At 35.7% G+C, this 16672-nt stretch overlaps 1 protein-coding gene across 1 annotated transcript; it reads left to right on the top strand.

Annotated features, from left to right (window-relative positions):
- Positions 1-8160: 8160 nt before the first annotated feature.
- LOC126968131 (3-ketodihydrosphingosine reductase) lies at positions 8161-15725 on the top strand. Its single transcript, XM_050812997.1, has 3 exons — positions 8161-8847; positions 10021-10262; positions 13568-15725. Exons 1-3 carry the CDS (start codon positions 8298-8300, stop codon positions 13775-13777), a joined length of 1002 nt encoding a protein of 333 aa, XP_050668954.1. The 5' UTR covers positions 8161-8297; the 3' UTR covers positions 13778-15725.
- The last annotated feature ends 947 nt before the right edge of the window (positions 15726-16672 follow it).

The following is a 16672-nucleotide window of genomic DNA, read 5'->3' as shown; positions in this document are numbered from 1 at the left end:
GCCCGCGCCCGCTGATATCTCACCTCTCCGCCGCTCCCCGCGCCTCGCACCCCTCACTACATCTACGTTGATTGAGTCCGCTGACCGCAAGCTGCTGACTCCACATTATGTACTTGGTAGTTGTAGTCATCAACATAGGTTGATGTGATACTCAATATTATTTTACAACTTTGATTCAAATATAATACGAAGATGTTTCGCAGTGACTCTACGTTCAATTACAAGGCCTGGCAGGAATTCCTCGTCCTACACAAGAGCAGCCAGCGATAATATAATGACAGTGTATGCTGCAGTCGGAGGCAAGAGAGTAATCATTATAAATTTAAATCTCTGTAACATCGTTGCTTGCTATAATTTATAATAAATTACACATAAATCAAAGCTAACGTGAGTTTTAGTATAGCACGTCCGCTGCAATACTTAATGGTCTTCATTCTTCACAGCTCGCTATAACAATTATTTTAGCATCAGCAAATTTTTGAAAAAAATATTTTAAACCAAATGCTTACTCACTTTAACACTTGTAAGTTACTTCATATAAAACAATTTGACGCTACTAGGGGACGCTCGACTACGGATGCAGGTGTCGAACTCATCAGGAATATTTTTTTGAGTCCTGGGAGGAATCACAGAATTCTGTGATTTATCTAAGGCTTTTGATTGTGTTCTGCACTCGATCTTCTGATCTCATATTTAAATAATAGGATTCAGAGGGTCGAGGTGAATGGCAGGAGATCTCCTGGGACTCCTCTCGGTATCCCCATACCACAAGGATAATAGACCCTTGTGGTACCCCCGTACCACTATTCTTGGACCCTTCCTCTTCCTAATTTATGTAAATGATCTACCTAACCTTGTAGAAAAAAAACACAAGGTGGTATTGTTTGCGGATGACACTTCACTTATATTCAAAGTGAAACGAAGCCAAGTTTTATATGACGAAGTAAACAATGCTCTATCTGACATCGTGTACTGGTTTAGCGCCAATAAGTTATTGTTAAATAGTCATAAAACCAAATATATTAAATTCACCGCGCCAAATGTCAAAAATGTAGATGCGAATACTTTTTTAAATGGAGAGGTGGTAAAACCAGTGGAATCTGCTGTATTTCTTCGCATTACTCTTGATTCCAAATTGCAGTTGGGCCCCGATATTGAAGAATTGGCGAATAGGCTTAGTTCTGCAGCATATTCGGTTAAGAAAATTAGACGGTTAACTGACATAGATACGGCGTGATTAGTATACTTTAGTTATTTTCATTGTATTGTGTCCTATGGTATATTGTTATGGGCAAGTGCGGCCGATATTAATACCATCTTTGTGCTGCAGAAGAGGGCTATTCGCGTGATTTATAAGCGTCCTAAAGAATCATTAAGCTAAAAATTTAAAGAAATAAACATTTTGACTGTTGCTTCTCAATACATTTTTGACAATGTTTTGTTACTTACAAAACATTGTCAAAAATTGATGAATTCTCTAGAAACTGTGACATTCATAATGTTAACACGAGGAACAAACATAAACTTGTTATGCCTACTACTCGGTTGGGTCGAGTTAGTAAGTCTTTTGTTGGGCGATGCACAATATGATCCCAGAAAATGTACAAAACAAATGTGTTACGAAATTTAAAAGAATTGTTAAAAAACGTTTGTATGGGAAACGTTACTATAGCATAAACGATTTTCTTAATGACACCACTGACTTTACTGCCTCAACGGCGATCTGTCTGTAGAATTATGTGCTCTGCCCACTGCCACTTCAGTTTTGCAATCGTTTGGACTGTTTCGGTTACTTTGGTTCTCCTACGGATCTCATTTCTGATTCGATCTCGCAGGGAAACTCCGAGCATAGCCCTCTCCATTGCCCTCTGAGCGACCATGAGTTTTCTCATAAGGCCCATAGTTAGCGACCACGTCTACCGTGTACGTAAGTCATCACTGGCAACACGCACTGGTTGAATTGTATTTGGGACGAGAAGATTTTACGGAGCTTCCCGAATGCTGCCCATCCGAGTTGGATTCGACGAGTGACCTCTTTCTCGAAATAGGACCTGCCTAACTTTTTAATTGTTTGTCCGAAGTAGACGTACTCGTCGACAGTTTCGAGAGTACAGTTCCCAATTGTTATGGGAGTAGGTGCGCCATGGACATTTGAGATGATCTTCGTCTTGTCCATGTTCATTTTGAGGCCATCGAGCATATAGCTTAAGTCTTCAATGGTCTCTGCCATTATTACGATATCGTCTGCGAATCGAAGGTGAGTGATGTATTCGCCTTTGATGTTGATGTCAATTATTTTTCCCTATTTAATTAGACCCGGCAATCACGACGAGAGGTCGACAATTGTTGTCAACCCAATAATAACTACATATTACGATATTGCCGAACTAGCAGATAGACTCAGCTCTGAGGCATACTCTGTTAGAAAGATCAGAGAGTACACGAATGTCGCTAGCGCTAGATTACTTATTTACTTCAGTAAATTTTCATAGCATCATGACATTTATTTACTTATTAGACAACTTAAAACTATCATTCCAGGCCAACGTAATGCGATAGCTAAGTTAACTTAAATTATTTATACTTAATATTACATACTTTTTACTATATACAACTGAGTAACTCAAACTTAAATAGCCTACTTTATATAAAACATTGTGGCCCATATGAACTCGCCCAGTGAGCAACTGAACAGGTCGATGTGCTCAGCGACTGAGTTGAGCTTGCAAGTGTCGCGCGTGAGCGACGCCCGCTGCAGCATGTGCGAGCGCGGTTGCGCTTGAAGTGGTGGTCTGCGTCTGCATGACCAGCTATCGTTCAGCACGCAAAAGCGTATCTCCTGCAGAATAGCAGGGTTATACACCTTCCCTCTTAACACATTAAATGTGTATGCCGCCAGGGATACTTCTCTTCTTAGATCCAGTTTGCTGTATCCCACCATGCAAATGACAAACAAAATACAAACAAAATCCCAAATACACTCCGTAAAACTTTAGGTACATAAAACTTAAAAAAATATTTTAAACGTATGTAATGTACTTAGCTTCACCCGATGACTATATGGTTGCGTTGCATTCCAGATGGCTTTTCAACGGCGCTTCATACAAAGTATGCAACGCCTTGATGTTAGTGAACGCATTCACTTGTCTTAGGACAAAAGCCAAATTCCGATGTGCTCTCTTACATGTAACAGTTACATGTTTCCGGAAATTAAGATCAGCGCTGAAGTGAACCCCTAGATCCCGGCTGAACAACATCACGGAACACTTTTAGACATTAAAATGAAGTTTGATCTCCTGGCTCTACTTGCTGACTACATCTATGTCTCTCTGTAGTCTATAGTTGGTCCGAGATCTCTCCTATTTCCATGACTAATTTGTAGTGTAACTAGTTTGCTAACGACCTGAATCGTTAGCAAACAATAGGCACGTCGACTCAATTACCACCTCCAGTAAGTCTTTACCATAAAGATAAATTTGAGGGGCCCGAAGTTGCTACCCTGACTGACGCCTGATCTCGTATGGTAGGGATCCGACCGGTGTCCACCACAGTCCACATACTGACGTCTGTTCCGCAGGTAGGTGGCGAAGAAAGCCAGCGTTTTGGGCATACAGCCCACGCGGTCGAGCTTCGCGAGGACGTCGTTGTCAACCGTGTCGAACACCTTGCTATAATCCACATATGCTACGTCTATCTGCACTCCAGCAGCCCCCGCTGGTACCAATCGCGTCATAAAATGCAACAAGGTGCCAGTTGTTCTCCACCCTGGGTGTAAAACGTGCTGCTCGTCTGACTACTGAGCACTCACCTGTTCATATAGAACATTGTGTAATGCCGACTCGAACACTTTCGCCAACTCCATTCACAGGACTGTTACGGGCCTGTTGTCACTGGGCTCAGAACCTCCCCTGCCTTTAGGAACCGGTACTACTCTAGTGATCTTGAATGGAATAAATAAATAAAAATTTAATTTTTCAGTACAAACAGGACAATCGGCAATTTCATAATTTAACCTCTAATAATTTAACTTATTTATTTAATCAAAATAATTACCTTTATTATCTATATATTGCTGCCATCTATTAGGAAGGTCATTTATGTCTTTGCGATAGAACTGTGGTGATCTAGATTAGACAAACTGTGTAAAAGCATTTAGAACTGCCTCCTGAGAATAAAACTTTTTATCACGTAGAAAATTGTCCAAATCACGAAAAATAGTAGTGCGTTGTAGGAAGGTCTGGCGAATATGGAGGGTGACCATTGGTTTCTAATTGCAGTTCCTGTAGAGTTAAAACGGTTTCTCGTGCTGCTCATACAACACATAATCATGGAGCAATAATGTTGAAGAGCGATTCATGAGTTGGTACTGTTTCACTACTAGTTTTGCTATCATTGTTCGGAGTCCGGCACAATAGACATCTGCCGTTATTGCTTGACCAGATCGGAGAAAGCTATAGTGAATAACACCATGCTGAGATCACCAAACAGTTACCATTACCCTTTATCTATACTTCTACACTAATATTATAAAGAGGAAAGATTTGATTGTTTGCTTGTTTGCATTGAATAGACCCCGCAAATACTGAACCGATTTGAATAATACTTTCACTGTTGGGAAGCTACATTATCCCCGAGTGTTATAGGCTTTATTACATTTCCAAAAAAATAGGGATCCCTACTAAAAGTCCAGTCCAGAACGTACGTATTTTTAGGACGGGGTATCAGCTAGTAATATATAAAATTCTCGTGTCGCGGTGTTTGTAGTTAAACTCCTCCGAAACGGCTTCACCGATTCTCATGAAATTTTGAGTGCATATTGGGTAGGTCTGAGAATCGAAAAACATCTATTTTTCATCCCCCTAAATGTTAAGGGAAGTTATTATTTTATATTGATTATTATTTTTTTTAATTTTTTTACATTTATTTTTTAAATATGTTCGATTATGAGTCATCATTACATACAACTTCAAATTTTCACCCATCTACGAACAACAGTTACTTTTGTATCGCGATTTTAATATCGGCAATACAACGTTTGCTGGGTCAGCTAGTATGTATATATAAATAAATAAAATAAGAAAGAGATTTAAGTTTCGCGAGACTTTGACACGCGAATATTAAATCTCTTTATAGCACATATTTTGCTAATAAGCGCCATCTCCTTGCTCTAGATTTCATTAACTACTAATGTATGTTGGGAAATATTAATATCTAGTACCTACACGTAACTTTGCTTCTAAGCTATACGTAATTTTCAAACATCTTTAGATTATTACTAAAATGCGTACCTATTTAAATCAATCTAAAATGTGTAATTCATTAGTGGTACAGTGTGTTCTGAAAATATTTCTTAATAATATTTAAGATTTAATATTAGTTTTATATTTAATTGTTTATTGTTAAAATTTAAAAATCCATTAGGTTGATTCCAATTAAATGTAACGTAATTAAAATAAGTGTATTATTTATCGGCATATCAATAATCCAAACATTTATGTATCCCAAAATTACAGTGCAAAAGTTTCATACGATCTACTTCAATAGGCTTGCAACATAAACGCAAGAAAACTGCTGTCATTATAGTTCAAATGTCAAAATAATTAAAAAGAATACGATTTTTCCTACAGTTTCTGCACCGCAGCATTCCTGCAAAATAATTTCAAAAAGCCCGCCGAGTGGAATACCGATATGTCAAAATTGTACATTTATTACAGGCGTGGCGTTGCAGTTGCAGTGAGTGAGTGCTGTTGCAATTTATTATTGGAAAACCTCTAGAGAATGGCGCCGCCTCGAACTTATTGAGGAATTCCTGCCTGGAAAAATGATATTTAAAAGTATAGATAGGTTATGTAGACAACATTCGGTGTTTAAAAATGATACACTAACGCACACATGAATTTAGCATTGCAATAGCACACTACAATACAATAGCGATAGTAAATGCAATTATCGCAAGCAAAAAAGTACATTAATTAATTCATCAGATATGATTTTTTACCGTACACTGTGATTTATGCCTAAATTATAAATAGTAAAAGCTATAAAGTAGTAAGACTGCATTGAACATAGGTAGATAATGTGTTATTGATTTTATAAAAAAAAAAGACGTGTGGCACTCGAGGACTGCCGCGGTAAAGCTATTGCATAGCATTTTTATGAACTTATGCAATTATAATTATTTATTTATTTTATTTATGCAGTATTTATTTGATAAAATTATTTAAAAAAAAAGGAAACGGGAAGTGAGTAACATTTTACTTGCCAGATTTGATTACAGACAGACAACGGGACAGGTGAAACTAAATAAAAATGCTTGTCATAATAATAAAAATTAAAAAAACGTGATAAAAAAATAATGAAATTAAAACCCCAGGCTCGAACCTGTGACCTTCTGCGGGAAAAGCATGCGTGTAGCCGCTGTTCCGACCGTGGCAAAATATCTATATAGATCTAGTAAGTAAGTGTTAGGTTATTTTCGTTACGAAATTTCTGGATTCGGTCTCCACGCTCAAGGCCCGCGATAGTAGCTATGCAATAGCTTAAAATATTTAATATAATATATAGCCACATTGATGATATCAATTATATATACATAAAATAATAAGAAACATACAGACACCAAAACAAAACCGAAAGGTCTACAGTAAGAGTCCCATTTTTACAATTTTACTAACGACGGCTCCCAAAAAGTTCTAAAATTACAATTATTATTTTTTGTATTTTTTATTATTTATGATTTTATTTCTTCTTAATTTTTAAAGAGTGAAAGTTGCAAGGTAATTATGTGATAATTTATTTTATTTTAATTTTTTCTCCTTTCAAATTTTTTCTAAAACTAAACCTAATATATAAATGCAGAAAATATAATTTTGCTAGAATTACCATATCCATTGTCTTTTTCTGTTATTAAAGATCATTAACATATGAGTCACGTTGAGATCAATGTTAAGATTCTGTTTTAAGTTTTTGCATTTTTAAAGTAAAAATCAATCAAACTATAAACTAGGTAATAAAAATAGGTTCTAAGTAAGTAATCACCAACATATTATATACTAAAACTTTCTCCGAAACACGATGCATCTAATGGTGCAAGAATTATTCGAATGGTTCAGTAGTTTTCGGAGTATAACCGAAGGAAAAAACCGGCCATACATTTATTAGTACAATATAGATTGCAGAGTCTATCTATATTGTACGTCACAGATTCCCCGCGCAAAATGGCGCGTTTGAATAGCCGAAATATATTGCCGGGAAAGAATATTTATTTTTTAATTGAATAATAATAAGTTAATAATATATAAATATAAAGTTTTTATTTATAATTTGATGTGTTTGATAATTTTGAGGATGTAAGATATCGAATTTACGTATTTCTAAAATTCATGTATATACCCTATCGGCGCTCTCTATCGGAGGTTTCATGTACGTCGAACTAATAATATAACGCCATTTGTATCAAAGAAAATGTAAATATTACGTAATAAGGACTGCCTAAGCAAAAATTGAAATTTAGTTTAGTATGAAACGTGCAGTCATTTGACATAAGTTTGATATAGTAGTAATTACAGTATCGCGATTGGCCACGAAGTATAATCTGGCTAAGTTTGAAAGCGAGTTGCATAAAACCTAGTGGATTTCGGCTATATCCTTTTTTTTACAAGATTATAGCCGACAATATGTCAATAAATGCACGTTTCATACAATCGAGTGAATGACTTCACTCGATTGTACAAATTCACAGTCAATCAGTTTGTCGTAGAGAGTTTCACTATTTATCTATGACTTAACGTCCGGTGGTGGGGAAAGCGCTTGGGAAAGGTAAGCCAAAGATTGTTTTTACTCTGAAAGGTAGGCCTTTGAGTCAGGGACTCAGTTTGGCTCCGGATTTTGGAAATAAAACATTGTAAGCAGAAGCTATGTCAGTTTTAACTAAAAACTTTAATTTGCTTTCAATTGACTATCCCAAACTTGCATCCCGTGCCACTAAATAAATGTCAAATCACTGCACGTTTCATAATAAACTAAAAATCAATTTTAACACAGTACTGCCTCACATTTTTAAATTTATTTAGTGGCATGGAATCCAAGTTCATAGGCCTCCCGCCTCTTATATTATTATTTACATCCTCTTTGAGCCGTCATCTGTCATTCTTTCTTTTTTTTTGAGTTAATATATAAAGTGCTACTACTAAAATGATATTTTTATGTTAGATTAAAAAGATCATTACCTAATTAATTTACTACTATCACTAAAAGAAATAAATGTGGGTATTTTAAGTCTTTATAAATTAAGAGAAATGGAATTACTTACACTGTTGTATGCAATTGTGACCATAATAGTAGTTTTTGTTTGCGTATTATATTTTTCATTGGAAAGAAAAATTGTTTACAAGAATTTGTGGAATAAGCATGTTATAATTACGGGTGGATCAAGTGGAATCGGTAGAGCTGCATCAATTGAAGCTGCAAAATTAGGTGCTAATGTTACAATTATTGGCCGAGATGTTAATAAATTGTCTGAAGTTGTTAAAGAAATAACTGATAAACACATAGTAAGTAAGGAACAGAAAATTCAGTATGCTTCATTGGATATAACGTCTGATTATAAAACTATTGAGACTTGTCTATCAGAACTAGAGTTAAAAGTAGGCCCAATCTTCATGTTAGTAAATTGTGCTGGAATGTGTTTATGTGGTCAGTTTGAAGATATGAATGTTGATGATATAAAACACATGATTGATTTAAATTACTTTGGTACGGCATATCCCACAAAATATGTTTTACCTGGAATGAAAAAGCGTAATGAAGGCTTAATTGTTTTTGTGTCCACTGAAGCAGCATTATTAGGTAAGATTTAAATGAATATTAATATTTATGGAAATAATTATATTTATATATAAAGTACAACTGTACCTATAGTTTTATGCTAGTGTAACTCAATCATCAATAATGAATTGAGATCAAGTTCAGAATTAAATTTGTATTGGGCTAACCTATAGTGTGCCAAGTATTTATAGGTTTTTTCTTTGATAAAGATCCTACAAAATAAAATTGAATTCACACAAGGGGATTGACCATGGAAGTATGGACTTTGCTTTCACATGTGCCTTCATGAAACAGACCTAATAAGTAGAATATAATATTAACTATACATCATCAAAGTAATGAAATCTGTAGTTTGCTGTATTTGCAAAAAAAAAGTTTAAAAATGTTAATGAGTTTAGGTTATATTTTTATGAATTTTTGTCAAAATTGTAACATACATAAATATACAGCTGATTGTAGATCAATTCATATTACCAATAAATATATTTTGTGTTGAGTTTTTATCAGAGAATACATAATTAGTATTACATTCTTATTACTTCAAGAAAAATAGAATACCTTTGTCTAACCTTGGTTAAACCTACTTTTAACGTAATTGTTCCAACTTTGTCTGTTTGTCAGTAGTCACTGATTGACACAAAATTCAAATTGATTAATCTTCTTGTTCAATGTTTTTGAATGTTATTTAATTATTATAATAAAATACACTATATTTTAATATGCCCCTTTTATTGTAATTTTTAAGATTTGATTTGAATTAAAAAAAATATTTTATTTAAAGGTAATAAAAAAATTGTGTACAGTACTTTTTATCATAAAAACATTTTTGTCCGGTGAAGTTATGGCTTCATATTTAATTAATCCTAATTTGTAAAAAAATAAATAATTTTTGACACTATTTCAATAACATATCTCATTGCTGTCATTGTTTAATGACAAGATTTTATCTATCCATACTTTTGTCCAATATAGTTATAGTCCAATGCTTTATGTTTTTGTAGATAGGTTATTGAATGTATGTAAGCATAAAAGGATAGATTTGTCTTACCATCAGTAAGTAAAACTAAGGATAGATAGGTTATTGAAAACCGCCGTTAATGATTTAGAATTTCATTGACTTTTGTGCTTATTTTATAATTAACTGAGCTTTACCAACAGTGTCTGTAGAATAAATATGTAATACTAAAATTATAGGTATTTATGGCTACAGTGCTTATGGAGCAGCAAAATGGGCGATCCGTGGTTTGGCAGAATCTATTTTTATGGAGCTTGTCGGCACTAATGTGAGACTTACATTGGCTTTCCCCCCTGATACTGACACTCCAGGATTCAAAAATGAAGAACTGACAAAACCAAAGGAAACTAAGCTTATTTCTGGTTCTGGTGGCTTGCATTGTCCAGAAGAAGTAGGCAGGAAGATGATGTATGATGCTTTGGTAAGCATTATGTTTATTCTAGTTGCAGTTAGTGCTGAAATACAATGATGCACTAGATTAACATCTTTGAGTGCCCACAAAAATGGTTTTGATATTAAGCCTTCATAGCCTTTGAGTTGAACTGCTGGTTAAGACCTGGGCGTAGCCAGAAGAACTCTGTAATGGAATGATGCACAACCTCTAATTTGCTAAATAATCTCATGAGATTTTGAAGACTGTGATGAATCTGACACATCCCATAGTTTAAGCGAATTAGTGTCTTCTTGCTTTGTCATACAAACATAAAAAAAAAATTAAATGATAAAAAATATCAGCAAATGTTATTTTTACAATAAAACAAAAATTCATCAATTCCATACTAAAATAAACATAAAAAATTCGATATTAAGATGTTAGTGATAGTGATATTCAAATGTTTTTTTTGTGAAAAGGCAGGTGTTTAAAATTATTTTAATCATCAAATAAGGCTAGTTTAGAATGCCTTAATCTAAAAAACTTTCATTACTTATACAAGTTTTTAAAATAAATATATTAAAATACCACTTACGGACAAGTCTTGAAAGTCCGACACTGCCCTGCAGAGGTCAAATCAGAGGAGCATTTAATTTAATGAACTAATTTAAAGCCTTTAAGGAAGGTGTACTCGCTTTTTTGAAAGTACCCATGTCGTATTGTCCCGGAAGCACCGCCAATCAATCAAGGAAGATCATTCCACAGTGTTGTGGTAAGTGGAAAAAAGTTCCTTGAAAACCTCACTATGGAGGAACGTCACACATCCAGATGGTGGGGCTGAAATCCTCATTTGTGGCGTGTTGTACGAAGGTGGAATTCGGCGGCAGGAATCAGGTGAAACAGCTTTTCGGAACAATCCCCGTGATAAATACTATTTTTATAGCGGATAGGATATATATAGGAGACACACAAAAAAGGGATGTCTCTATGCAATGCGAAGTGATTTAGCTTTCGCCCTGGATTCCCGACAATTCGAGTAGCTCAGCATTGTACGCGCTCAAATGGTTCGAGCTGATACTGGGGTGATGATGTGGCCGGGCCTGCGCGTATTTTGGGTAGCCTTGAAGTATGCCGCCCAGCTTCCTCTAAGCCAATTTGGCTTTGTCTTCCAGATGACCGCGGAAATGGCCATCGCTCGAGATTTTAGGACCCAGAACCTATTCCGATACTAGATGAGGCATTAAGGGAAGTGTTCTGGAAGAGCAGTGATACAACAAATGGGGTTTTTTTTAGTAGTAAACGCGCAAACTTGAGTCTTGTTGAATTGGAAAAGGTTGCACTGGTCGATAATTTCCCCAGAGACCTGCATGCCTCGTGTATACAGCATCACCAGTACTGTCGTATACATAGGAATGTATGTTGGAGGTGTCCATCATATCATCAGAAGAAAAAGTGTAGGATATAGCATACAGACTTGGGGCACTCCGGCGTTCACGGGCTTCAGGTTCGAGCAATAACTGTCGATAACGACCTGTATTTTGCGCCCAGTAAGGAAGCTGGGAGGTCCAGTTGCATAAACTCTCGGGAAGCGCAAATGATGGATGTTTTGAGAGTAGCACCTTGTGCCATAAACGATTAAAGGCCTTCACAATATCCAGGCTAACTGCCAGACCTTCTCCCTTGCTTTCGATAACCGCCGCCCCTCTATGTGTTAGGTATACCAGAAATTCGCGAAAAATCCAGTAGCTGTAAGGCCTCTTGATGGTCACACGTTATGATCAGGTTGGTCATTTACATATAAGGGATGGTGCAAATACTGTACGAAGATTGTGTTGAGTGGAATGCCGTAACTGTTACCTTACATATCATCCTAAATAGGACGGAATATGTTATGGTTACATCATTTACTTTCGAAGACTTACTTTTTGGAAAATATTCCAGTAGTTTTTAATGTTATATTGATTAAGTATCTTAGAATTTACATGATTGAATCACGTACCAGTGGGAGGCTCCTTTGCACAGGATGCCGGCTAGATTATGGGTACCACAACGGCGCTTATTTCTGCCGTGAAGCAGTAATGTGTAAACATTACTTTGTTTCGGTCTGAAGGGCGCCGTAGCTAGTAAAATTACTGGGCAAATGAGACTTAACATCTTACGTCTCAAGGTGACGAGCGCATTAAATGTAGTGCCGTTCAGAATTTTTGGGTTTTTCAAGAATCCTGAGCAGCACTGCATTGTAATGGGCAGGGCGTATAAGTTACCATCCGCTCCTGCTCGTCTCGTCCCTTATTTTCATAAAAAATTACTTAGTAAGGTTTATTGTTTTGAAGAATTTATTGACTTCAAAGAGGATTCAGTAAGAATGTTGGTTTAGTTGAAGAAAAAATAGCTTATGACATTTTTTATTTCAAGAATTGATCGTTCATATACAGTAAAACTACTATATATTTTGAGTAAAATATATTGATTCTTGGTTACTAGGTAATCGGACAGTGTGTGTTATGGGATACACACAAATTTCCTAGTTGATAGAAGCCGACTTGGCAATGTCCATTTAAAGACACATTCAATAAGTTAAAAACTAAAAGTAAAATATTTTTTTTCTCTACTCCCTTTAAACCCTAGACAACAATACTGCGAAAAAAATTAATAAATCGAAAAAAAGGCCTGCCAAGTATAGGGGTTAAGAAATGCCATTCCAGTATCCATGGTTTACTTTCCCCTGGTAAAACCGAATGGCTTGGGATGTAATAGTTAATTTACCGTAAAGTGTGAAAGCAATTGATTTAGTAAGTTAAAAGGTAGTAATTTACACCTCAACACCACCGTAAAATATTGTATGCGCTGGTTCTAGGTGATGATTTTTTATTAGGAGGCCGGTGTAAGGAAACAAGAGAGCAGGACTTGCCAGAGCAGCAGCGATTCTTCCACCACGTGCCGGGTCGCGAATTTCCCTCTTTAGTTTATGAACTCTTTGAATGGCCACTCTTTCTTCCGGAATACAATAATAATGAAACTAGGGATCACAAAACACTTGATCACGAGATTACACGTAACGAGACGAATTAATGAGTTATCACGGCGTTGACAAGTTCAATACTAATTACTCCTCGCGGAACGCAACGACCAGCTGTGCTCGCGCTCGTAAGAGGGAGGGAGAGGGTAGCAGGTAGGAAAGAGAAGGAATTAATGCTCTTCGTGCACCCACAATATTTAATGTATTAATAAATTAGTTAATTAATTCTGTGACTGTATCACTATTTATAAAAACCCTTTAGGCATATTTGGCCTTAACACATTATTTCTGTTTTATAAACAACACTATTAAAAATTATTTATTTCTTTTTCAGAATGGTAAATCATACTCCGTGTTTGGCCTGAGTGGCCAACTCCTGTCATTGATGTCGTGTGCGAACATAGACAGCGTCACTCAGGTGTTGTTACAGATAGTGTCCATGGGCCTTCTCCGAGCAGTTGTGGTGATGACCATGATATCCTTCCACAAGATAGTAAGAGATGGACTTAAGGAGAAGAGAAAGAATAATCTGAAACAGGATTAAATGCAAAACTATATTATCTTGTTCGCTCCAGAGAGAGAGAGAATAATACAATATCGTCTGTCACACTTTCATTTCACGTCTTTCAATTCAAAACTTTAGCCATGTTTCCAATTTGTGAATACGAAGCCACGTCCTACTGACTGGAAGCTAAAGAGAAAACAGTCCCGATTGTAATTAGTTAAAACTGTTTCTTCGTGAAAATTTATTGAAGTAGGCGTTACTTTGCGGAAATCCATAATTATTCAAATGATTTGAGTTTTCATTAGTCTTAATGCCGCCAATATTTGTCTTTAAACAATTCGACACGTATTTCGCCTCTACACGAGGCATCCTCAGGACATGTTGAGTCGCCAAAATCTGGCACGAGACTGAAACAAATGAGCCAGAAACCGCTCTGTTATACCCTCGCCCCATGAAATGACGCGCTGTGATTGGTTGACTGTTGTGACGCCTTACCCCCGGAAGAGATACGTAACAATGGTGAAGGGACCAAATTTGTTTGTTCATTCAACAATGTAAACATGTCAGTTTTGTGTTTTATTATTTTTAATTGCTCTAACAAATTCAAGCGAAACGCTTTTTCACATGTATGTAAAATATTTAAATTATTATTGTTTCCGAGTGAGTGACCGGTGTCAATTAAATGTTCCGCGAAGTGTGATTTTTCGGGATGATTATTCTTAAATGCATTTGTCGAATTGTTTAGAGACAAATATTGGCGGAATTAACACTAAAGAAAACTCAAATCATTTGAATGTTTCTTCGTGTGTAAGAGCTAGTTTTTATTTTCTCAAAATTGATTCCTTTAGAATTGTTTTTCATGTCATTTCTAATATACTAGATACTACTACCGCTTCGGAAACAAATGGCGCACTGAGAGAGTAGAAGCGGCGCAAGAAACTCTCCCAGCATTTTTTTGCGCTCTATTTAAGCAAATATACAATATTGTATTGTCATTGCTATTGCTATAAAATAATCATAATCTAGTCTCAGGCTGTCGGCTCACTTACATATTCAGCTATGGAGTAGTACGATTTACGACAGAGTCGTTTTTTAATAAAACATTTAAATTTATTTATAAATAATGCCTGAACAGTGGCTGGGACTTAATTATAAAAGTGTATACATTCACCCTTAAAGCTATTGTGTATCTTATGAAGCCTACTAGAATTAGTTACAAGGAATCCCTAATTCCTAGTGTTATAATAATAAAAATCAGTATTAAGAGCAAAAAGGTGACGATTTTTGTAAACATATATTAAAGTTTCATAAATGTAATGACAAATTAACAGTCATAATATTTATATCTTTAAACTTTTATTTGAGAGACTGTCTATAATCAAGCTGGTATATAGCACGAACAGCTCTCTTTTGCAGAGCAAACACTATATCAATGTCAGCAGCATGACTCCACAGTTAAATACCGTACGTCCATGATGCTGTAAAAATAACTCAATTACACTATTCTAGCGGTCGCAACATTCGTGTACTCTCTAATATTTCTAACAAGATCTCATTCAAATGCACATCTACATTTATAGGTATCTATTTATATTGTGGCTTTTAGGTAATCATATATACTTAAGTTGTTATTCGTGCCTTAATATGCACATAAGTGATAAGGGGACAATAGTTATTAATATTACAAATATATTATGTATTAAACGGGTGTAGCCATGAAATGTTAATAACCGCGAGTGGCATAAGAGATCTCTACAACAAACAATGACAACCTTTACCTTGAAAAACACTCCGTAAATCTATACATTCAAAGCCCAATTAAAGGTCTGCATTAAAAGTTATTATTACCTATATTGCTGAGACTTAAAAATAAACACACATAAGTAAGTTACATTAGGTTATAAATAATGCATTTATTATATTTGTAACAAAGTGCATACTATGTATATATTATTATGTTATGTGGATATTATATTTTAAATATAAATGTTGTTTTAGTCGTTGTATCCCAAAATAATAAGTGTTCTGTTATGTTTACTTTTGTCTCACTTATTTGACGAAATTATTCTTAGATTATGTTTTAGACTAGACTTTTCTATGACGAAATTTGAATTTACTACCTAAATTAACAAGAATATTGGGGGGATGATTGTCATTTCCATTGGACTACGTTTCACTTAATAATAATAACTAATGTTAAAATTGTGTTTCGTTACAAACTCCAAGAACTATTAAACATGGCTGACGTAGGGAAGACATCGAGATATTTATAAAATGTATTCCACTCCACTCTATACTAAACAACATATTTTGGTTCATGTTTGATCCTCCTGACAGAACACCGCCGCAGCCCTTCCTGGGTGAGGTTCTCATTGGCCAGCCAGCTCTATTAAGAGCGACTGGCGCGACAGACATGAAAGAAAGAAAGAAGTTGACACTGACTCATGTATACCAGTGGGAGGCTCTTTTGCACAGGATGTCGACTAGATTCTGGGTACCACAACGGCGCCTATTTCCGTCGTGAAGCAGTAATGTGTAAACATTATTGTGTTTCGGTCTGGAGGGCGTCGTAGCTAGTGAAATTACTGGGCAAATGAGACTTAACATCTTTTGTCTCAAGGTGACGAGCGCAATTGTAGTGCCTCTCAGAATTTTTGTGTTTTTTAAGAATCCTGAGCGGCACTGCTTTGTAAAGGGCTGGGCGTATGCAATGACTATCAGTTGATCGTCAAGCTCGTCTCGTCCCTTATTTTCATTAAAAAAAAATGCAAGATATGCGCTTTAATATTATATTATATGGGCCCAATGCTGGTCACAGGAGTATTGCTGGCACACGCCGCACGGAGCGTTACGTTTCGTCAAACTACATCGAGTCGAAACTCATTGTAAGGGAGACGGTGCCATAGATTATTCTAGAATCTCGACCATGTTTTG

This window comes from Leptidea sinapis, chromosome 14 (genome assembly GCF_905404315.1).
Source record: "Leptidea sinapis chromosome 14, ilLepSina1.1, whole genome shotgun sequence".
NCBI classification, from domain to species: Eukaryota; Metazoa; Arthropoda; class Insecta; order Lepidoptera; family Pieridae; genus Leptidea; species Leptidea sinapis.
Note: the sequence above shows the minus strand (reverse complement) of the source record. Positions and strands in the feature narration are given on the sequence as shown.